At 55.2% G+C, this 24,788-nt stretch overlaps 1 protein-coding gene across 1 annotated transcript; it reads right to left on the reverse strand.

Moving 5' to 3' along the window:
* Positions 1-37: 37 nt before the first annotated feature.
* Positions 38-21,090, reverse strand: LOC133339641 (BOS complex subunit NOMO1-like). Its single transcript, XM_061547797.1, has 31 exons — positions 20,813-21,090; positions 19,572-19,661; positions 18,874-18,919; positions 18,403-18,503; positions 18,053-18,153; positions 17,295-17,367; positions 16,826-16,975; positions 16,027-16,164; positions 15,340-15,429; positions 14,547-14,649; positions 13,780-13,930; positions 13,384-13,558; positions 13,090-13,231; positions 12,644-12,775; positions 12,195-12,334; positions 11,659-11,746; positions 11,058-11,121; positions 10,195-10,293; positions 9,427-9,600; positions 8,899-8,981; positions 8,279-8,438; positions 7,899-8,025; positions 7,162-7,275; positions 6,734-6,861; positions 6,005-6,146; positions 4,986-5,069; positions 4,573-4,686; positions 4,001-4,102; positions 2,820-2,939; positions 2,311-2,403; positions 38-1,348 (listed from the first exon to the last, which is right to left on the reverse strand). The coding sequence occupies exons 1-31, from the start codon at positions 21,059-21,061 to the stop codon at positions 1,217-1,219; spliced, it is 3,705 nt and encodes a 1,234-aa protein (XP_061403781.1). The 5' UTR covers positions 21,062-21,090; the 3' UTR covers positions 38-1,216.
* Positions 21,091-24,788: the final 3,698 nt, after the last annotated feature.

Consider the following 24,788-nt stretch of genomic DNA (forward strand, 5'->3'; position numbering starts at 1 on the left):
TTTGTGCCTTGGAAAAAGTGGAGACTCCAACCAGGGGTCCAGACAAAGGTGGCAAGTGTTTTGGTTTGTGCATGCACACCACTGCAAATGCATTTTAATTGTACCATGGGAGGTGTAAACAGCTGTACATACGATCTTTACAATGTGATATGGAAAGCAAGAACAATTAATTTACAAAACATCAGTTACTGAAAACCCAAGCTCAAAGGGACTGCACGTGAAGTGGATTGAACCGTGTTGGTCTAAACATGGAAATACCTGGCAATGTCTCCCGCACCTCGAATAAAAGGCGAGAGGGCTGCAGATCAGCTTGCTACGATTACAAATACGCAATTCACATTTCTGCACGTGGTAATGCACTGGACACCAGTGAGGTGAAACTTTAGAATGGATCCATTTCCAGGGTTACTTTGCATCAGGGTTTGGTCACCAGGCACACCTCACTCGCACACCAAGGCCGTATTCTCAGTCGTAGCTTGGGCTCGAGCTGCTCCACTGCTTCCAAAGACGTGAAAAGTGGCTCAGCCGTGGCTTTGCTCAGGCTCATTGAAATCCTGAGCGTGGATGTGGGACCACACTCGGAGCCGCCAACAGTTTAAACACCTGGCTCAAGAGCAGAGCCAGGACTAAGAATACGGCCGGAGGGCCCCGCGTCAGCCTCTCGCCAGGCCTCTCACTCGTCAGGCCTCAATTAAATATCCCTGAGACTCCCTCCACGTGCATTTCTTCACATGGGCATCACGTGGTTGTTCCTGCAAAGCTAGAAGCAGTGCCGCTCGCGACTCGGACCTCCCACTGAGTCCAAACAGGTCGCCGGTTCGACTCCATCTCCCGCCACGGCAGTTGAAACAATGAGGGCGAGTTTCTTAAATCCACCCTCTGAACACCAAGCGGTAAACATGCTCGGCAGGTGACGTATATAGGGGGGGGGGGGGGTAAAGTGTGAAAGAGTAGACCAAATGCCACTACCAAGTTCCCTCCAGTGGAGGCCCTTCCGCCAGCAGTAGCGTCAATATCGCACAATTCACGTAACGTTAATATTAAAATTGTGGTTTTTATTTTATTTTATATATATTAATTTGTCTTCTAAACACATTGTTAGATTTTATGGTTTACTCCATGCAGGCAGTTTTTTCCTTTTACATCCTAGTGGTGATGGATTCATGGTGTGATGCACTCGGAAGGGGAGACGGTGGAACGCGCCATGGGTGATGGGTCACGTCCTCCGGCTCTTGGGCTTCTTCAGCAGCTTCTTGGCGTCCTCCACAGGCGGGGCGGCTCCGAACGGAGGCCCCATGGCCTGCACGGCCTGCACACGGCTTCCCAGCTGCCAGAGCATGGGCAGCGCCTGCTCCACGGCACACACGGCACGGCACAGAACAGTCGCCACACAGCACGTTCGGCATCAATCCACAATATGCCAGATCTCTGGAGACTAAGACGAGGCATCTGACTTGGTGGAAATTGACACGGTTATCAAAGCTCTCGCAAATCGAGACCTAAATAAAACATTTAGAAGGAATAAAAACCATTTACAAGAATGTAAGTGCTGCACTGAGACATTTGTGGTGTTATTATTCGAAGGTTTGGACCATGACGCGAGCACACAGTCTTCTCGTTTCGAATTACGTGTGTTATTTAATGTCCACATTGTTTAAATGCTCTTTAATGTCCACTGTGAGAACGAAGCAGACGACTCGTGATATTTTCACGGCTGATAACGTGCAGTATTAACCAGGGTGGCCTGTCGGCATCGAACCGTCAACCTCTGTGACAAACGCATGGCGGCTTAGGGCAGCTGTTGGTAAACGACGCACGACGGTGCCAGCCGTCCGTGCTACTGCACGACACCACCGGCACCACCGGCACGGCACCACCGGCACCACCGGCACGCCCCCACAACGCCTCAATGGGGCCCGTGTGCAACCACCTTTCACATTGAGCTGCTTACTCAGCATCACCACCACCATCCCTCCCCGTGTTTAACTCGCTCATCAGAACGTGCATATTGTTTAAATAGTGCACAAACGTGTACATATATGAATAATTTCATTTTATATGGCGTCATTCATGCTAATGGATTGCACAACGCTGTACATTAATTATATACGAGACATTGTTACCCAACTTATATGTAAATTGTTGAATGTTTTGTTAATTATATACACCGTGACCCGGCGACCTTGGTGATATTTGTTGTCTAACGTATGCTGCAAAAATGCACCCGTGTCCAGAGAGGGAGCGCAGAGATACACCGCGGAGTTTATTAAGTCACGCAAGGGGCAAATAGGGAAAGGGGGCGATGGTCACCTTGTCGTGGTTGTAGATGGCGATGAGAAGCAGCAGCGTGAGCGGCAGGGCCAGGTACGAGCCTTGCGACGCCTCCTGCTCCATCGCTTTCCTCTGCACGCCACGCCACGTCGCGCCGGTCACGTTTCACGCCAGAGGCACAGCCGTCGTTCACCCACGAACGTCTCAGTCTCGAGACTCTTTTGCAGGAGGGCCTTGCCAAGTTTTTCACAGTAGGGGGCAATGATTGCCATGTGCGCAATCCCAATTGAGTACTTTGCGGTGTCATTAAATTTTTTCGTGCAAATTTGGGCCACCGGCGCCAGCGCGCAACGGCCTTCTCTTGAGAATGACATCCGGGGATATTTAACGTCCACTGAGGCAGACGGAGCGACTGTTAACACTCCGCCGGTTAAAACCAGGGCGGCCTGGAAGATTAGAACAGCGAAACTCCACACCGAGCGGCAAAGGCGCTACTGCGCGTCGCGTGCCGCTAGCGGCGGACCGGACACGGCTCGCGCTGCTCTCACCCGCGGGGAGAAGGAGAGCGTCACGTGCTTGTGGAAGCCCGCAGTGCTGAAGGAGACCTCGGGGAGCGAGAACTCGTAGAGCGCCCGGGGCAGCGAGGACTCGAGCGCCATCGTGTAGCTCTGCAACGGAACCGCGGCCGCATGGCCGGAGCGCTCAACGTCTCCGTGCAGCACGAGTTTCGGGGCCAGCCCCGCCGACACACGGTGACTTTGAAGTTACTAAGAATAAAGTTAAATGTTGGTTTTGACCAAATAACTTGGGTGGGTTCCTTCTAGATGGCATTAATAAAGAAAAGTATTAAATATCCATACTTTTACCCCAACTCACTCTACTCCCCTTCACACACTCTCCTACCTCTCCCCTATCATCTCACTCTACTCCCCTCCACGCACTCTCCTGTCTTTCTCCTCTCATCTCACTCTACTCCCCTTTACACTCTCATACCTCTCTCCTCTCATCTCACTCTACTCCCCTACACACACTCTCCTACCTCTCTCCTCTCATCTCACTCTACTCCCCTACACACACTCTCTGCTTCAACAACCAAGGCCTCCTTTCATCGCCCCGAGTCAACTGTCGCTCTGTAGGAGGTCGCCAATTTTCCTCCTTCTCGTCTGCTGCCCCCATAGTCTGGAACTCCCTTCCCCCAGATGTCTGTGCTGTCCTGACGTGGATGAGAGTCCCCCCCTTCCCAGAGAGAAGAACCACTCGTGGTCTCTGCCTGTAGTTTCTCTGGAAAAAACATAGTTCTTTGGGCCATAGACATACATCTGATAATCATGACAGTATCTCTGCCTAACGAGAACAGGAAGTGTGACAGGAGCAGGACAAGCGGTGCCACAGATTCATATTATTTTTTTCGGTAAAGTCACATAGGTAAAACATTTTAATTAATAAAAGTAAAATAAAAAATAAAAATCACGACGTTTCGGAGGCAACACAAGCTTCCGTCACAGCCCGATACAGCTGTTGGGCCTGCGACGGTTCTACCTGAAGACGGAAGCTTGTGTTGCCTCCGAAACGTCGTCATTTTTATTTTTTATTTTACTTTTATTAATTAAAAAATTTTACCTACGTGACTTTACCGAAAAAACCTAAGAATATGAATCCTTGCACTCACGAAAGCTTCAAATCTAGAATTGGTGCCACAAATGATCGCCGAAGCCGCAGCACCACCCACCTCTCCGTCCCTCTGCAGAGGAGGGAAGTGGAAGAATGACGACTGGGTCAGAGAGAGCGTCTGGAAGGGCGTGTCCAGGTTCTCTCCACGATACAGCACCACCTGGAACACGCGTTACGCTCGCTCGCTCACGCATTCCTCACTCCAACCGCCACACCACCGCACCCCAGCGTTTGGTGTCAACAGTTCCCATGGGCCCAGCATCGGAGACAGAATTTTACTTCCGTGGCCGAACTGGACGTTGTTTTCATTGCCAGCGTGCATCTCTCCGTGCTGCTCTGCGCACGTTCCACTCTGTTTATCTGTGTTTCTGATCCGCGTCACGGCGGGAAGTTCACACCGATTAAAAACTTTCTTCTTAGGCACAGGCGTCCGCTGCTGTTGATTATGAAACTCAATTAAGCCAAAGCGCTCCAAACCGTTTTTATTCGCCTCCCATTAGTAGCCGTGTCCCTCCAATTTGGGATATTTGGCCAGTTCATAATTGAGTCGTGCGAGTGGCAAGAAGGAGGGAACATTCGATATCGCCCTCGCTCACGCCCTCGCTCGCTGAGTCGGCTAGGAGCTCTCACCTTGAGCGTGGCCAGGAGTTCCTGGCTGGGAGTGATGATGTTGCCACTCAGGTCAAACTGGTTCATGTGGCGGAATGCGACGATGTTCACGTCGTGGATGTCACGCGTGTCCACCTGCAGCAAACACAAACATTAAGCGGTTGGTGGTGAACTAAGACAGGACTCTTACCTAGAAACATTTAGAAGTTCACCAGAATTAGTTCAGGCGAGACTTACTCTGCCCATGAGACACTGAATTTAAAAACCCCTCCAGAGTTTACTTGTGTTGAACCGATGCTGCTGGAGTGATGATGCACTTCCCAGAAGGCCGTGTGGCTGATGGGATGTGTAACGTTTATATTTATCACACGGAGGGAGACGCGCGAAGGCAACATGCCGCCTGCTCCGTTGTCGCGAGGATGCAGCGCACGCACCTGCACGGCGCGGTAGTGCGGAATGGCCCTCTCGACGTGGTCGTTTCCTTCCCGCTTCACGCGCACGTGGTACGTGCACGATGGCTGTGCGGACACGTGGGAGGGGAGGGGGGGGGCAGCAAACACAACACTCATCACGACCACGCGGCGTCTGCGCCCAGCTTGCTAGACAGGGTCGTGGGAATAGCCCCACATGTTCACTTTTTAAGCCGTCCACTCCCATGCTGGGTGGGTGAGCGAGCGTCAGTGGGAAAGTGGCTGGGAGCGTGAGCGTGTGAGTGGTTGAGTGTGTGTAGGTGAGTGAGGAGTGGGAAAGGGACTGTGTGAATAAATAAATAAGTGGGTGAGCGTGCGAGTGAGTTCAAAAGTGATGTGTCCAGGTCGACTGATCTCCTTTGTGGCAGCGGCTAGGCGGTCGCCAGCGCTGCGTGCTGATTGGCTAGGGTACCGAGCTGTGCCCACCACGTTTCCAGTCTTGGTAGAGGCATTTGTAGGACAGGACGGACTCGTGGGGTTTGGGGGGGGGGGATAGCAGCGGCCTGCCAATGGCTCTGCTTGTTGCACGAAGTTTCCTCCCCTGCCTCACAGTGACCTGGAAGAGCGGCTTCACCACGCGCCTCGCTTTGGCATTATTCTCAAGTCTCCTCCAAAGCAGCCAATGTCAGCCCTGCAAGGGGCGTGTCGTTCCAGGCTCCTACAAACATCCGCACCTCACTCTCCAATCCACAACCTGATTATCTGGCTCCTTCATGCAATCGTGACATCGTCAGCATCCGCAGCCGCTCGAGATGCCTAACAAACGGTGACAGCCGAGATCTATTAAAAATGCGCAAGGCACCGCCGTGCTCAAAACCCGACCCCGAGATGTGCAGCGAGCTCAGGGTGACGTGGGGTCACGAAGCCCGGCGACCCAGGGCGACGAGTCACGCAGCTCGACCGTGAGGAACACACTCGGGAAGGTCAACTCACGAGAGGTGTAGCGCGAGAGTTACTCGCGATGCGGTGCGACGGTCACTCACGGTGAGGCCACGGAGACGGAAGCGGCCCTCCTCGTCTGTGGCGCTCTCCTCCACGCTCGTGCCGCACGCGCCCTGTCCCACGGCCTCCACCCCCACCCCTGCCTCCGCCTCCCCACTCAGCGACCACACCCAGCCAAAGCAGCTGCGCACACGCACGCATGCACAGAGGTTCGCGGTTCGAATCTGGAAGGCCGCCCTGGTTATTACTACGGGTGTAATGATCGTACCAATGCTCGCTTCCCAGTGGACGTTAAAGATCCCCAATGCCATTCCAAACAAGTGGCCATTATGTCGGCATTTTTTGACAAATTCGAAAAATTACATCGCCATACACTTTGGTTCTTTCGGTAAAGTTACGTAGTTAGAAATAAAATAAAACAAATCACGACGTTTCGACCGCTTGTGTTGTGATTGAAACGTCGTGCTTATTTTATTTCTACCTACGTGACTTTACCGAAAGAACCAGAGTATGGATTCCTGCAGTCACGAAAGCTTCAAATCGAGAATTACATCGCCGATTACTCAATTTGGAAACAGTGGCAGCGATCATCGCCCCCCCTACTGGCAGACTACGTCCGCTCGCAGTCCCCTTGTGCCGCACAAGGACAGCTGCCACTGGGGGTGCCCTCTCGTACGTTTAAGCTGAGATGTGAGGAACCGTGTGCGAAGTGTTGCGAGACGCCCTGCCGTCACAGGGGCGCGCAGTCGCAGACGGATCGTCGGGCGCACCTGTACGCGACGCGGAAGGCGCTGACATCGATGTGCACCGCGTGTCCTTCCTGCACATCCACCACCTGGGACGGTGGCTCAAAGCGGAACTCCTTCATCATGGGCTTGAAGAAGAACTGGCCCGGAGTCTGAATGAATGAAATACAACGATCCACACGTGGGTTTACGCAGCCGATGTTACGACTCGCGATATATTTTTGGGTCAAGCCACGTAATAATCTCGCCAAATTTGTGTCATTAAACGCTTGTTCACTTGACAAATTTGTCTTTGTTTGGCTATGTCAGGTGGTAGAGGGTCTTACAACACTTAATTATCAAGATTATTACATAGCCTTAGGTAACATGTATTATATATAAATTAATCCGGGTTGGAGCGAGAGCGTTGTGCGCTGCTGCTGCTAGTGCTGGTAGCAGCGTGCATGACGGACCAGGTTGGTGAACTTGTAGGAGCCGTTGTCCTGTGTGAGGCGGTTGGAACGGAACTGCCCTCCGCTCAGCGACAGCAGCACACCGGGCAGGGGCTGCCCATCCTCCGACGTGATCTACACGGGAGCATCACGACACACGCAGCAGCACGCACACACACACATATATACACCCACGCGCAAACGTCTCCATCAAAGTGAATCGGATAAACCATGCTAATGCGGGATATCCCAGATTCAGCCTCAGCTGGAATCCTACTGCTGCCGTCACATCTCGCATGAAGCACCCCATAATCCTGACAGAAGTCACGGTGACTGCTGATCCAGCCCTCACCGATTTACTTTAGTCACTCACTCACCGAGAGTCACACCACACTTCTACAGCTACTACTACCATGACTGTTCCCGTGAACATCCCCCATTGATTCCTCCACCCCATGTTGAGGACTCGGTCTACCAGACACGCACCGTTTCGTCTCATCCACACCACGTTCAGCCGCCACCACACTTGTAGCTCACAACTCACTTGCCCAATTCACCCACAACTCTCACAAACAAGGGTGCCAAGAATTGTGGCACAACCCAAACACACAATTACGAATAATAAGTACACAGGTGCTGCCGGTGTGCACGGGAGCGCCGAGTGAGTGCGTGCGAGTGTGCGAGAGTGAGTGAGTGCGTGCGAGATGAGACGCGGACCCCCGCCTCCCCGTACTCGTGTGGACGTGGCCGGCGGGTACCGTGAGCGTGATGGAGGCGAGGGCGAAGGCCTGGAAATGGCCGTGGCGACCGTCCACGGGGCGCAGCACGAAACCCTCCTTGGCGGCCGACACGGCGTAGTCGCGGTGGCCCTGCAGAGGGCCCACTCTGCGCACCACGCAAACATCCTCGCTCGCCGCCGTTTGCTATTGCTCCGCTCACGCGCAGATGGAGAGCACGCGCCGCGCGTGCATCGCGGGCGCCGATCGGCAACACGATCCCGACACCTCGGCGGTCGGTAAGCGCGCGCAGCGTTACCGGGATACACACGCGTCACGAGAGACATCGCGCTGCCCGTGCCGGAGCGGCGAGGCGCCTCAATGAGGTGCCGCGGCAAAGCGCCCGGCGAGGCGGTACATACCGGTAGGAGCCGTGCTCGTCGGTGAGCACCGTGACGAGGCTGTCGGCGGCCCCGGATTCCCGTACGTCGATGGCGACGCCGGGCAAGGCCGGTTCCACGCGGCCCGCCACAAACACCCCGGCCTCACCAGACACGGCAGCCAGCCGCTCGGGGCAGCTCTCTACACGCACCGGCAAGACAAAGATCCCCCGTGTAGCATTAACAGACTTTAGGGGCAAGTGCTGTTAGCGAGGCACCCCCATGAAGGCCGGTATGGGGCACAAGGGGGTGAGGTGCTGTTAGCACCTCGGCCAGCTGCCTTTTTCTCCCCTGTGATGTTTACACACATCAGATACTTATTTGAGGCTGGCGATGTTGGCCACGAGCGGGAATCGAACCCGGGTCGCTGGGTTGGTAGCACAGTGCGCGCGCAGGCACACACTCTGCAGGCCAGATGCCGAGTCGCCTTGACCCACACAGGGACAGCTGCCACTGGGGGGCTCTTTGAGCATTTGAGGTGCAAGGCGATCGTAGCGTATACAGCGCTCCGAGTTACTCGATCAGCAACTTAACCGTGGTCATCATCGTTGTCACACAAACCGCTCTCCCACAGTGCAAGGAAGAGGAGGAGTGTGACCCACCTCCTTGCACGACGGCCTCAGTGCTTGCCGGGTAGAAGAGCAGCTCACGTGAGGCAGCCTCCACTCGCACCTTCTCCCCCGCGCTGCTCACAGTACCACACAGCATGCGCAACACACACACAGCACGCAACACACACGCAGCACGTACACACACACACAGCACGCAACACACACACAGCACGCAACACACACACACAGAGCAGGAGTAATACGTTTTTCAAAGCATCGTCCATACAAACTATTATTTTTTTCTGAGATAAGGTTATTTGGAACATTACTCTTTCTCAAAATGTCAAAAAACACTGCTGGTCAACTGTCAAACACGGCATGGCCTCCCGGGCCGCCCCATCATCGTGACCAACTGTCCTGACCCTGTGCTGCTGCTGCTGCTGCAGCAGAAAGCGACTGTTTGAAGAATTATAACTCGGGCTAGTACGAAATTTTTCGATTCTAATTTTAGTAAGGGGGGGATATCTGATGGATGGAAGGTCCCAAATCCGGCGAGCCCCCCAGCTCGCGGCCACGCACCGAGCCCAGAAGGAGTAGGGGTAGGTGAAGGGCGCTTGCGCTGGCGGCGATGGCGCCACAGACTCCCGCTCGCGCTCCCCCGCCTCTCCCTCCTCTTCTGCCTCCGCCGCCGCCTCCTCCTCCTCCCCCTCCAGTCTCAGAGGGCCCAGGACCTGGGTCTCCTCCAGCGATGACCTTGACCAGGCACACGCACAGCGCACACCGCACTAAGTATGCAAGCGCAGCGGCATGCAGCGGTTCGTGTGGGTGCAGGGTGAGTGGGTGCAGGGTGGAGGGGTGGTTACGGGGTGGGTGGGTGGGTGCAGGGTGGGTGTGGGGTGGTTGCGGGGTGGTTGCGGGGTGGGTGGTGGTTACGTGGTGGGTGGTGGGTTGTGAGGTGGTTGGGTGCGGGGTGTATTAGGAGGATTGGGTTGAGGAGATGGGCAGTGCAGTGAGTGTTGTTGGGGAGGATGGATGCCCATCATGGAGGAGCAGAGATGACTCTTGCAAGGTTGAGTACAAATTGTGCAGAGGAGCGCTACGACACTCTATAGTCAGAATACGCAGGGGCACGGCAAAGACTCACGTGGTACAACCCAGAACTGCTAGAGGTTGCATTTTTATACAATCACGCTGCGATAAAATGGCACCGCAGTCGCTCGTGCGATGACGGCTTTCAGGCTCGCACGTCCACGAGCGATGCTTGCGGCGAGGGCCTATGCGGCCCGTGCCGCGCGTACCGTGGGCGCTCACGGTGGCCGGTGCCTGCGGGAGGAGCGCGACGCTTACTGCACGGTGAGCGTGATGTCGGCGGCCATCTTGTCGGTGACGATGGCTCCCTGCACCAGGTGGTGAGTGGCTGTCATGGCGAGCACGCTGGGGTGGGCGCTGCACGGCGCACACACGCGAGGGGCATGGTGAGGCGAGGGGCATGGTGAGGCGTGGCGCGCAGTGGTGTGATCCGGCGCCTCGCGCTCGCCGGGACAGGCGCGAGCAGCTTTTTCTTTCGCACGACATTTAGAACGATTATTGTTATTACGCAGGAGGAGTGATGTTTCGTAGTAGTGGGGGCGATGTTGCTATGTAATCCCAACTAAGTACATTTTCAGGTAATTTTTTAGCACTACGATGTCCAATACCAATTCTGTTGCACGTCCTTTTAGCTATGGGAGGAAATCAGAGAGCCCAGAGGAAACCCGTGCCGAACAGGGGGGAGAACAAACTCGACAAAGAGGCGCCCAAGTCTGGAATCAATCCCTGGCCATTCTTGCTTCGAGGCACGAGCGTTACCACTGCGCCACCACCGTGCTGCTGCCCTGTGTCACCGTGCCACCCAGAAAAGCAACTGACAAAAAACAATAACTGTGTTGGGTAGTGGTTGCTTACAAGATGAACAGATCGCACTTCACATTCAACAACAGGGAGACTCTTTGACTTGACATTTCTGAAGCTCTACGGTAAATGGCGCTCTTGCAGAGGGATGCACTGTGATATCAACCTCAAGCTAGATGTGGAGATTGAAGAGTTCATGTCTTCTCAACCGACTTCATGTAAATCTCCTTTTTTGCTTCAAACGATTAGTTACAGATTAAGAAAAGTAACATCGTCCTGTCAAAAAGGTGCGATCCACATGCGTGCAATGCTCGGCTCACGTGTCGTAAGTGTACACGTCCTGCTGAAAGCGGTGGCAGGAACGCGGCGTCAGCTTGTACATGCCTGCACACACACATTCACCCAAGCAACACACGGCATCAACAGTAGCTCCACGCGTGCGCACACGCAGATACTGCACATGATCAGTGCACCCTGCGCTGAGGGCAAGTGCTGATGGAAGCACCTATTTAGTGAACACGTGGGAGAGCGATTCATAGTTGAAGTTTGGGTGAGGCCACGTAATGGATCTGGCGAAACTGAGTTCCTAAGACCCTCCCCGCCACCGGAAACAGCCAAACACATTGTCACGTGTGCAAGTGTTCAAAACGTGGTCATTTGTTATTGTTTCAGCTCACCGGTAAGGTGACGAACAACATACTAGAGACGTTGACGTTAAGTAACAGCTAACGGTGGTTCTGAGAATTGTTCCCCTGCACGCCGCGGGGGGGGAAGGTGCCACCAGCGCACCAGCTCAACGACCCGGCAGTAACAAAACAGAGCGACGACGAGACGCGCGGCATCAACAACTTTGGCCGCGTCGATGACCCCGTGCGCGACCTCGAGGAATGAAAACGCTCAACTTGGGCGACAGGCACATACCCGGCAAGGAAAGGCAGAAGCGGTTCATGCCCTTGGTCAGGTTGTAGACGCCGACGTTCTCCGGGCCCTTCTCGTCCTGGTAAAACTCCTGCGAGCACAGTCACGGGCATCACAGACAGGCCACCAGTAGTGAGATCGCCACGGCCACTGTCGTCACAGTGCACTTTATAGTTCATGAGCCCAGACAGGATATGTCGCTTGATTGGTTCCAATTTGTCAACGTGGTCAATAATAGTCAAATATGTGTTAACCATTTCAAATGATCGGGTTATCTAATTACTGGAGATATAAACCTGAATATTTGTTTAGCTATGTCGGGTGGTGGAGGGTCTTATGACATAAATTCAGTCACATAGTTACGTGGCCTAACCCAAAAAATTGTATTACGATCTTAACAATGGCTGCGAAAACCTTCACGTTAAGACTTTCAATCTGGACGCAGTTTTGCTTTGTGGGAGGACACAGAGGGCTGATGAACTGAGGGTGGAATGGCGAGCGGCACCCTGGGAGTTGGCCATGCTGCTGCTGCTGCTCACCAGGGCGATGGAGTGGGAGAGGCTGCAGCGCAGCATGAAGCCCGTCTGGCGGAACTCCACGTGGCCACCACCACCGCTCTCCAACAGCTCCACCTCCAGCGAGCGATTCTTCCAGCACCACTCCTCCTGGCCCACCGACACTGCGCAGACGACAGCCATCGTCACGCACAACCAGACGCAACACGGCGGCCACCGTCACATGCAACCAGACGCAAGACGGCGGCCACCGTCATAAGCAACACAGCAGCCATCGTCACGTACAACCAGAAAAAACACGACAGCCATTGTCACGCGCACCCAGGGGCGACACAGCGGGAAGTTAAATGGTTTTAAAGTAACTTCTCAAAGCCAACTCGCATGAGTGTCCGTGGGGTCTACAGGCCTCCGCTACGTCGAGTCCTCACCGGATTAAAAACGAAACTAAGAGGCACCTCGGGACCGCATCTCACCCTTGTAGCGGCCGAGCAAGAGGCGGTCGAAGGAGAAGTCGGCAACAGGGCCGGAGTCGGAGAGGGACAGTGAGTGCTTCTCGCCCTGCGGTGCCGCATGCTGCAGCGTCAGCGCCAGCTCCCCGCAGCCAGCTGTGCGCACAGCGCCCCTCCTTGGTTAGTGTTGCGGCCACAGCCCATTGCGCTGCACACGTAGACTCGACAGACCGCACGCAGCTGCACCGACACGCTCACAAAACGCTCCGCACCCTCCCCCCTCACCCCCCCCTCATCCGCCCACCTCACCCGCCCACCTCACCCGCCCCCCCTCACCCGCCCCCCCCTTCACCCACCCCCCCCCACCCACCCCCGCCCCTCAACCGCCCCCCTCACCCACCACCCCAGCGCTCTATAAAAACGCAGCGTGGCAGGGCAATGCACACAGAGAGCAGTGGCGCACGGGTTACCCAGGCAGGAGACGGTGCCTGACAGCGACAGCAAGAGCTGAGTGAACGAGAGGCCCAGCACGGGAGCCCGTGTCACCGTGACGGTCTGCAGCGCGGGCTGCAGCGCCAGCCCCGCCTTGCTCTCAGCTTCGCTCACATCCACCTGTGAGCACAGCAGCATGCAGTCACACACAGTCTCACCTGTTAACACGCACAGCCACAGACATGGCAAAGACAAACTCTGCCGTGCCCGAGTGAGACGTAGCCAGCGAGTGTACCTGCAGCCGTGCTCGTGGCGCGTGCGTGTAGGCCTACCTGGAGGCCGTACGTGCCCGAGGCGGCCAGGAAGCAGAAGGCCCCGAGGGCGTCTGTTTCGGAGACTTCGGTGGCGGCGGCCCCTCCAACGGGCGTCAGCGTCACCCTTCGCCTCCCTCCCCCGCGCCCCCCCTCGGGCAGCCGATCCACGCTCACGGTGCCGCACACACTGAAACTGCAACCGCACGGCCCCCGTTACCGCACGCACTCTCACACCGCTGTAAACCATGCCCCCACACCGCCGACCCACCACCACACCACCCCTGCTGCCCCCCACTCAACCCACCACTTCTGCTGCCCCTCACTCAACCCTCCTGCTGCCCCCCACTCAACCCACCATCCCACTCCTGCTGCCCCCCACTTAACCCCCAGCGTACGGACGTGTGGCGGCGGCACCTAGAGGCGACGATGTCGGGCAGCGTGGGTGTGCTGGGCGCAATCTTGCTCGACACGGGCGGGAAGCTGTAGTGCTCCTTGCTGGTGGCGATGGTGTAGGATCCCGTCGTCATGTTCTCCAGCCGGAACGAGCCGTCCTCCCGAGTGACCACTGGGGGCGTGCAGCGAACCGCCGGGGACAGGGGTCGGCGGGGAGACGCCGAGAGGATATCGAACGCGCCAGGGAGCCGGGCATGGAAAATGTTATTCTTGTTAATATTAATGTGATCAATAACTATGTTGCGCTATTCATCGTCCGTTTACTTGTTTACCCCACGGTGTACCCCACGGTGTAACCCACGGTGTACCCCACGGTGTAACCCACGGTGTACGCCGCGGTGTACCCCGTGGGCAGCTGCCCGGACACGGATGCAGGATCTCGACGGTGTCAGTGCAATGCTCTGGCCTCTGAGCCACCCAGCCACCTCCAACATAAATGACGTTTCAAGGTTTCATTAGTAACTTTACCACTGTTATATTTATGTATTTATGTTTACAATGGCTATAGGAATTAACTTAAAAACTCTGGAAGAGTGATTATGTGCCTTTCCTTGTGCGTCGCCAATAATAATGAAATATTTTATAACAATGTTGAATTTGTAACGTGCGCGGCGGGAAGGCAGCTACACCCACCGCCAATAATTTCCCACGCTCTGCGGTCCCATAATGGGATAGGTGCCAATGAATGACGGCTCCACATTTGCTTTATTGTGAAGCTGTCATGTTACCTTGTATGTTGTTGAGGGACACAACGGCGCCTGGAATGCCGTTTCCCCCGACCGCTTCCAGCACTCGGCCCGTCACCGAAAACCCCATCACGCGGAACACAGTCTGCAAAACGTGAAACGAGGAGCACAGCTGACGTCACGGCGGAGACGACCTTCGTGGGGACACAGCACAATACTCTCTGCACGCACGCACGCTGCCTGGCCCGCCGGGTTTCTCTGCAGGCTAACAGGACAAGACCGAGATGATTCCGTTTTTAGGTGAGGCCACTTCATAATCTGGTCAAGTTGGTTTCGTACGACTCTCCACCACGCGTTTTTTGAGCGTTTAACCACGCGCAAATTATTATTAGTATTCTTTCAGTTCACCTTCAAGTTGAATTATTAGCTAGTTTCTACATGTCAGTAATTTCAGAGTACTATTTTAATTTGGCAAAGACACCGAAGACAATGACCTCCTCTTGTGACGTCTTGGAATCTTTGACGTCCACTGTGGTTAGGGCGGCTGCCGCACTCAAACCGTAAGCCTATGCAAAAAAGTGGCAAATGCTGCTTGTTGGAAATTTATTCAAATTGTTTTTGCACTGCCGTAAATGTCTTCCATAATGCTGTTATTTTTTCTCTGATTTCTGTTCGATTGATTTTGCTCCGATTTCTATTTGCTTCACCACTGCACGTTGCTTTCACGTCGTTACTTTTGTCATTGTCAGACTCCTCTATCCTGGCTTCTCGAGTTCCCACCTGGGAACACGACATCAGCGTGTGACAACGCACGCTGTGCCACCGCCGGGCTTACCTCGAGGCTCAGGCTGTCGTGCTCCACCGTGAAATCGAGGCGCGCGGGCGCGACGTCGAACGTGATGCGCTCGCCTTGGTAGAACGGCACCTGCAGCAGAAACGGGGGACGCAGAGCTCCAACATCGCGCGGCAGCATCCGGCAACATCGCTCGCTTGGGATGACGCACAGCGGCAGCGATCATCGCCTCCTACTGGCAGACCGGACCAATACCCCACGTGGAGCCTCTCCCTTCCCAGTGTTAGTGGTGCCATTGGCCTCCTTGAGGCTCATCTGTCTTTAGTAACCGACACATTACCCAGGGTCCCACTGCCCTGTTGTGGATGCATGCAGGGCCGGCTTAAGGCACAGGGCTTTAGGGGATGCAGCCCAGGGGCCTCCGCCAGCTGGAAGGCCTCCAGAGATTAAGTGAAAAGTTATTTCATTTGTGAATGCTGAATTAACATTTGTTGTTAGCCTTGTAAAAAATACATTTTATTTTTATTTAACTTTGTTTTCCTTTTGAAAATATTACTGAGGGCCTCACAGTACCTGTAGCCCAGGGGCCTACACAATCTTAATACGGCCTTGGATGCATGCACGCTAACAAACATGCTCACAGCACGCTACCAGTCGAACGCACGAGTGAAATTGTTGACTCGTGGGTGTTGCTTGAACGAAAGCACGGAGGGAGACGGAGGTGCTCACCAGCGAGTAGGAGCCGCACGGGAGCGACGGAAACATGAAGGTGCCGGCGTGGGTGGAGGTGGTGCTGCACACGAACGCTGGCAGAGTCGAAGCGGCCGAGAAGCCCTTGACAGGTCCAAAGCTGCACCCAGCCACATCCTAGACAGCGCACACCACCTCACTGAACTCTTCACCGACGGCAAGCACAGCTTCTGCCACACGCAATGCAGCAACACCTCCGCAGAGCGCGGCTCCACAGCCTCGTGGCCCTGGTTCCTACGGTCCCTTCCCAAGGCCACTAGATCCCCTCTGCTCATCCACTCGTGCATTAACGCAGTGCACGTACACAGCACAGGGAGTACACTGCTGTGTACTCACACTAGAGGCCGACCGAAATTCGGTTTTGGTTTCAGCGCTGAAAGTTGGCAAATGGCCTCCTTTCGGCATACTTTCGGTTTTGGCCGAAAGTAAATTTTTAACTTTCGGTTTACTTTCGGTTTCGGCCGAAACCAGAAATTAAGTTTCGGTCGGCCTCTATCTCACACTGCCACGTCCTCTCCCGACACTGCCATGTACTCTCTCCGCCATGTACTCTCCCCTGTGTGTGCTCTCTCCCCCATGCGCACTCTCTCACCCATGCGCACTCTCTCACCCATGTGCACTCTACAGCGTACTCTTCCCCATGCGCACTCTCTCACCCATGCGCACTCTCTCTACGGCGTACTCTCCCCCCGTGTGTGCTCTCTCACCCATGCGCACTCTCTCTACAGCGTACTCTCCCCCCGTGCGTACTCTCTCTCTCTCTGCCGTGTCCTCTCACCTGCTGGGCGACGCTGGAGAAGAGCAGCAGCTGCACGCCCTGCACGGGCTCGTCCTCGCTTCGCACGCTCCCCGTCACTTGGTAGCCGGCCACGACCAGCCCCTCCCCCGCATTGCCGTTAGCCACCCCCACCGTCACCGCCACGGAGGCCTGCCACGGCAAACACAAAGACCGCGCGTGAGGCCGACAAAGACTGTCGGGGCAAGCGCTGTTGGCAAGCACCCACGAAAAACGGAGCAGCACACGACGGGGGGCGGTGAGACAGCAAGAGTCGGGCCTGCTTGAGCCAATGCTGGGCCACTGCCAGGTGCTTACTGGTGAAGGCCCTCTCTGCTAGATACGGGTCCTGCACAACGACGCATTCACAGCCAACCCTGACTGCCCGCGAACGTATTTTGCCACGGACCCTGTCGACACGTGGTCGCGTTCGCCTCAGACTCTTAAATTGTGATGCGGCCGAGCCACTCACGGGGTGGAGCGTCCAGGTCGCGTGGGAGGCCTTGATCTCGTACTCGCCCGGGTGGACTCTCCCAAAGCTGTACCTGTCACAACGAGCACACACACACACCCTCAGCACACACACCCTTAACACGCGCATCCTCAACACACGCGCACCCTCCAACCACGCGCACCCACAACAAGACGATGGGATGGAATTGCAAAGTGGAGCAGTGTGAGGGAGGAAGCAAAAAGAGAAGTGAGGAGAGCTGCAGTGTGGTGGTGGTTGAATGCAGTGTGGATGAGATGACACATTCGGTGTCTGATAGACCGAGCGAAGTTCATGGCAATAGCAGCCATAGTAGTAGTAGATGTAAAAGAGCGATAAGGAGGCAACTGCTCCAATGGTGCGCGAGTTGACTGGGCGAATCAGTGAGTGCTCGATCATAAATCACCCTGCCTGCTGCTTGACGCTTAATTCTATCAGGCACATTGAGGTTGGGACTGGGTGCTCCAGTCCAGATATGACGGCAGGAGCAGAATTCCAGTTGAGGCCAAATCCATGCTTTGTATAGAAACAGGAAAAGCTGTTCGGAGTTAAAGAGGCTTTGGCACAGGAAAAGAAAACCAAGCTTCTTCAATAATGCCTTCACCAGATCAGCAACAGAGCCATGTCATGAGCGCGACAGGTGCGTCGAGGTTGCCGCGCCGGACAGTCACAGGCGAGTGGCTGTGGACGTGTACGCGCGACAAGCGGGACGAGGTGGGGAGGGGGCCGAGCGGACCGACCGGCCGCCGGGCTGCGTGCGCACGCTCTGCAGGGCGTCCCCGCCCGCCGTCAGCTCAACCAGAACGCCGGCTGGCCCCGACTCCATGTTCCGGCTCAGCACCTGCGGCACACACGGCACGTGGGACGGCGTCACGACACCGAACGCGAGTCTCGGAGGTGGTCGTACCCACATTTTACCCACCGCCACACGCCAAGCGACTAACTCTGCTGGGTTTGGAGGGAGAGTGAGACGCGCGCTGTGATGCAAGAGGATGTGTCTCACGCCGAAAGGGTGAGTCTCACACTGAGAGGGAGAGTCTCGCGCTGAGAGGAAGAGTGAGAATTGCGAGTGGAGGGAGCCGACACTCACGCGGCCCGCAACGCTGAAGCCTGTGAAGAGGAAGTCGATGTCGTCGCCGGTGGAGCACGGGTCGGTCGCCCCATCCACGTGCAGCTCCACACTGCTCGGCTCTAGAGCGCGGGGTGGGGCGGGGAGGGGGTAGACGGCTGAGAGATCGCACAGATCCCCCCTTGAAGACTTTAACAGACTGTCGGGAAAGTGGTATTAGCGAGCACCCGTGACGGCCAAAACGGGACACGAGGAGAACATTATGGGCAGAATCACGCCCGACCGCCTTTGTCTCCCCAGTGCTGATGTTTTATACACACCGCACCAGGTGCTCAATTGGGGAGGCCCAGGACCAGTTTGGATATTCGTCACTGATGTTGCTTGGGAGTGGGATTCGAACTCGGGGAGCTGGATTTGTAGCGCAGTGCGATAACCACTGCACCACTCACTCTGATCACACGCAAGCCTCGCCCAGCAGCAGTGAATACTCACCGAAACTCCAGCCAAGAGGAGGCTCAATCTTCAGGGTGAAATCGCCCTGCAGAGAGGTGAACTCGGTGAGACAGCAAAGCCGGATATCAAACATGGAACCTCATCCATTGTTGCATTTGTAGCGACATGACCCGGAACCAATCTGGAACCCGGTGCAGAGCACTGCCTTCGTCATTGCGTCTGCAGGTCTCACAGCGATGCGCCGACCAAATGATCTGAGAGACCCAGCCTTAAGGTGCACATACCGCGAGCGCACTCCCCCCCTTGTCCACCCCCGTCCGCATAGATTGGGCTGTTAAACGACCACCGTTTTCACAGGAGGAGGCGGCGTTTCCAGCAGAGCGTCGGAATGATTGCACTGATCGCCACGTGCGCGGACATACAAACCACACGGGTCACCGCGCGGATAAACGTGCCCTCCCTTTCTCAGGAGGTCAAATGTGCAGCCCTGCAATTGTTTTGCTCCCGCTACTGCTGCTGGCAGGGGCCTCGACTGCAGTGAACTAACGAGGATATTTGGTCTACTCTTCCGGACAGACCGGGCGTGCCCCACACGTTACCCCCATAACACGCGCAACCTGCCGATCGACTGTGATGTTACCCAACATTGAATAGAGCGAGGCGAGCTGGGGAGGCCACGTGGGGAAATTTGATCGACACATGCGGCCCGCACACACGTGGGTGGCACGCGCACATACCTTGTCGTAGAGGGGGATCATGAAGTACCCGTTGTTGGGGGCGCAGTCCGTCTGGTATTTGAGGTTTCCCTGCTTCGTGTACAGCTTGATCTGCGCAGAGGAGCCGGTGTTACTCCCTAGTGATCGCTAATGGGACACCTTCACTCGGTATCAAATACTTTTCACAAAGTGGATCGTTATGTTATTGATCCTGTCCGCTCAGTAGAAAATTATTCAGTCGTCCAAGCTCTCTCAGAACAAGGCATGAAGAAACAAAATGTTAGGCTAAACCCATTTATATACTGTAAACGGTAGAGCCACAATAAGATTACACGAAGTACCAAAATGCATGATAAAGTAACGAGTTGACGGCACCCGGCACCCAGCCTCCAACTAACCACCCCCCCCATGCCACTACCAGCCCCCCCTGCCACTACCCCCCCCTCTGCCACTACCCCCCCCCCCCTCTGCCACTACCCCCACCTGCCGCTACCCCCCCCTCTACCACTACCCCCCTCCTCTACCACTACCCCCCCCCTCCTCTACCACTACTCCCCCCTCTACCACCCCCCCCCCCCACCACTACACCCCCCAGCCCCCCCCCCGCCACAACCCCCCCCAGCCACTACCCCCTCCCCTTTGCCACTAACCCCCCCTTTGCCACTACCCCCCCTCTACCACTACCCCCCCTCTACCACTACCCCCCCCCCCTCTGCCACTACCCCCCCCCCTCTGCCACTACCCCCCCCCCTCTACCACTACCCCCTCCCCTTTGCCACTAACCCCCCCTCTACCACTACCCCCCCCCTCTACCACTACCCCCCCCCCCCTCTGCCACTACCCCCCCCTCTGCCACTACCCCCCCCCCTCTGCCACTACCCCCCCCCCTCTACCACTACCCCCCCTCTACCACTACCCCCCCTGCCACTACCCCCCCCCCTCTGCCACTACCCCCCCCCCCTCTGCCACTACCCCCCCCCCCTCTACCACTACCCCCCCCTCTGCCACTACCCCCCCCTGCCACTACCCCCCCCCCCTCTACCACTACCCCCCCCTCTACCACTACCCCCCCTGCCACTACCCCCCCCCCCCCCTCTGCCACTACCCCCCCCCCCTCTGCCACTACCCCCCCCCCTCTACCACTACCCCCCCTCTGCCACTACCCCCCCCCCTCTGCCACTACCCCCCCCCCTCTGCCACTACCCCCCCTGCCATCACCCCCCCCCCCCCCGCTACGACCCCTCTTCACCCCGCCGCCGGACCTCAATGAGGGAGAAGTTGATGTCGATGTCGGACTTCACGAACCCCCCGCATCCCAGAACGTCCTCCGCGGCGGCGGTGGCGGCGACAGCGCTCAGGCCGAGGAGGAGCAGAAGAGGGGATAACCTGAAGGAGAGAGTGGAGGGGAGAGTGGAGGGGAGAGTGGAGGGGAGAGGGGAGGCGAGAGGGGAGCGCGTGGCGGGCGTCGAACGCCAGCGACCGGCGGCAGCGTCGCCCATGTCTGCACGCATCGCGGGGTCACGGTGCGGGAGAATCGATTCGATAAATCGGAATCGATTCCGAGCGCGCGATTCCGCCACCGTCATGAGCTGCGCGAGCCGAGTGCGACGGCGGAGAAGAGGGGGGGGCGTGACGTCACCGTCAACCGTCGCTGGAGTCGATTCGCTAACAAGCGGTAGAGAATCAACGGAATCGATTCTAGCCCAGGCGAGAGAGCATGCTCGGGGTCACGTGGGGGGTAAGCGTTAGGGACCGCGGCCACTTTAAAGCGTCGTCAGCGCGGAGAGACCGCGACCATTTACTCCAACCTGCTCAATGCTCGCTTCTTATAGATATTAATATTGTGTTCTTGCCCATGGCCAACACCGCCTTGGTCTCCCTCGTGATGTTTACACACCACGCCAGGTGCTCATTTAAGGCTGAGTCGACCTAGGGGAGGCCCAGGGCCGATTTAGATCAGCGTCACTGTCTTACAACCTCTTATCTTAAAACCACCATCTCCAACACCACCACCACCACAATCACCAATATTGCAACCACCATCTCCAACACCACCACCACAATCACCATTCTTGCAACCACCATCTCCAACACCACCACCACCACTAATCTTGCAACCACCATCTCCAACACCACCACCACAATCACCATTCTTGCAACCACCATCTCCAACACCACCACCACCACTAATCTTGCAACCACCATCTCCAACACCACCACCACAATCACCAATCTTGCAACCACCATCTCCACCACCATCACAATCACTAATCTTGCAACCACCATCTCCAACAACACCACCACCACCAACCACCATCTCCAACACCACCACAGTCACCCATCTTGCAACCACCAAATCCAACACCACCACCACAATCCTGCAACCACCATCTCCACCACCACCAATCTTGCAACCACCACAATCATCACCAGTTTTACCAGCACCATCATCTCCACGACCATTCTCCAGAGCTGTACTATCCCGGCATATGTAAATATCTTCAGGAGCTAAGTCGAGGTCTGCTCGACACGACGAGAGGGCTTCAGGATAAAGTTCGTGTCGTGTTGCTGTTCCTCCTCCATTGAAGGAGCGCAGACCACGGTGGTTTACTCGATGTAGTCCATCGGGTTGGGCTGCACGGATACAGTCGCACGACCGTGACTTGTGTCATAACTTTACATTTAACACATTCCTCCTGCGGAGGGAGCTGGTAGGAACGTTGGGTTGCTCGGTCAATGGCCTGCAGGGTCAACGGCGGCGTGGTGTATTCCGCAAATATGGCCGACTGTGCGGGCGGGCACAAGCCGGCGTGAGTAGGTGAAACGTTGAGTTTTATAAGGGCACCACGGGGTGACCAGCCCCTCCCCTCCCCACCCAGCCCCACCCCTCCCACCCCCCACCCAGCCCCTCCCCACCCAGCCCCACCCCTCCCCACCGAGCCCCTCCCCTCCCCACCCTCCCCACCCAGCCCCACCCCTCCCCACCCTCCCCACCCCACCCAGCCCCTCCCCACCCTCCCCTCCTCACCCAGCCCCACCCCTCCCATTTTTGGATGCACGACGGATGGACACAATAATCCCCTGTGGGCTGGTGTAACCAGGAGGTTCCTACCAATATTTAGATGTGTCAATCGACCTGGCGATGTTGTGATGCGGGTCGATGGTTCCACCCCCTCCGCCAGTGTCTTCGATGTGGAATGCCAAAGCCAGGAGGTGTGATGATTGGGGTCTCGAATGAGACGTCTGTTCTGGACATGCGCGGTTCCTCTGCATCTGGCTTGAGATTCTAGGGATGGTGATAGCAGCAGCAGCAGCCCTATTCAAGAGAAGGGAGATGGACACTTACATCCCACTGGGATTTTTTCAGTGTACGGTGCATTTTCTGCAATATTTTGCTGTCTTTTCTTGGATTTTCTGTTTGCACATAGTCACTGTTTTCTTGTTCATGTTTTTTGTTTGTTGCGGTTGCACCCGATTCAAGAGCCGAATGGCTCACAGGGCTATACCTAATAAATGAAACTTGAAAATGAACTTGAGTTGGCTGCGAGGAACATTGTTGATGGGGTATATATGGTTGTCGTTGGCAATACATCGTCCAAAACGTATTTGCGCTTTGGTGAAAGCGTGTCTCCTAGTTCGACTCCGCTGATAGTATAATATACAGGATAACCTTACCCAACGCTGTTTTAATGGAACGTATTTTTCAGCTCCACACATGGTTTACCCAATGAGGTTATTTTTTTGTTTTGCGGAACTTGTGGGTGGTGCTTTGTGAGTGGGTGCTCGCCCGGTATGGAGGTGGTCGTGGGTTTGACCCTGACCCTGACCCCTGCTGCTGTATATTTGGAGTTTGCGTGTCTCTCCTCCCCGTGGTCGCGTGGATTTTTCTCCAGTTTTTGCCTCCACATTTAGAATCAAAGTGCGTTTAGTGTATTTGGATGCTATAACTTTCCACGTAAGTAACTTCGTTGTGCTAACATCTGGCCAGGCCGCTTGTGAAATAGAGTTATGTTTATCGCTCAGTGGGCTTTACCTGGTAAAATAACAGTTTAAATAGCTCAATAGTGTGGGCGACCTTTCTACCAAGTCATGCATTTTCCAAGTCTACATTCTACAGCAGCGCTTCTCAACCATTGTTACACATCCACGGGTCTCAATGTCGAGACTGCTCGATCTTCACGGCACACCGAACACAAAAATATATCATCAGTGGGCCCTATACCCTGCAGATGATTAATCATGGCTGATACGCGCGTGTGCGTCTCTTAAGTACTGCCGTGGTGCCGTCATGGGAAGGTGGAAAATCCAATCCTTCGATCACCGCGTGTTCCCTCTCGGCTTCGTCGCGTGAGGTTCGGGTTTAATCTCTCACCCGGCACGGCCAATTCACTCAGCGAAGTCGTATTCTGTCAGTACACATCTCCCGTCTTAAATTTCGATTGAAAGCTTTCGTGACTGCAGGGATTCATCTTCTTGGTTCTTTCGGTAAAGTCACGTAGAATGGAAATAATAAAATAATAAAACATAATAAAATAATTCTCACGTTTCGGCCACAACGCAAGCAGCCGTCCTCAGGTGAAGAACAGGTCTGTCGAGAAGACAGTCCGATGAGGACGGAGTTTGAATGAGGACGGCTGCTTGCGTTGTGGCCGAAACGTCGTGAGAATTATTTTATTTTTATTATTTCCATTCTACGTGACTTCACCGAAAGAACCAAGATCTTCCGTCTTGTCTATTTAATGTTTTTTTTGGGGGGTTGTGTCCGTGTCTACTGCGTTCATCTCAACGTGTCTATTTCTTTGATGTATTTTCATTATTCAATCGTTCACATTGAGGTCTGTGTGGCTGTGTTGGTTGATCGATTCAGAAATACCTCTGCACACCAGTTGGGAAGCACTTGTCTCCAAAGACGAAGACACAATGGTATTTGAAATTTAGTGTATATTCTAGAATCAGTAGTATGTGGTCGTCTGAAATAGGGCCATTATCTATAACATCACCGATTAGAAATGCTTTTAAAGCAGTTTTATGTGTTGTTTTGTAGTCAGTGGAACCCAATCATTTGCTGTATTGATCTTTGTGAATAGTTCATATACGTGACAATAGCCCAATGGCTCTAATCATTACAATTTTATCCTTCCAAGCTCGAGGTATTTCATTTCTCAACGTTTAGTAAATAGGTTTACTTTTCTACCAACTGGTCTCACTACTTTGATTTTGTACATTCATTCCATCTTC

Source organism: Lethenteron reissneri, chromosome 9 (assembly GCF_015708825.2).
Source record: "Lethenteron reissneri isolate LAM-NWPU_2019-01 chromosome 9, ASM1570882v1, whole genome shotgun sequence".
In the NCBI taxonomy this organism is placed as follows: Eukaryota; Metazoa; Chordata; class Hyperoartia; order Petromyzontiformes; family Petromyzontidae; genus Lethenteron; species Lethenteron reissneri.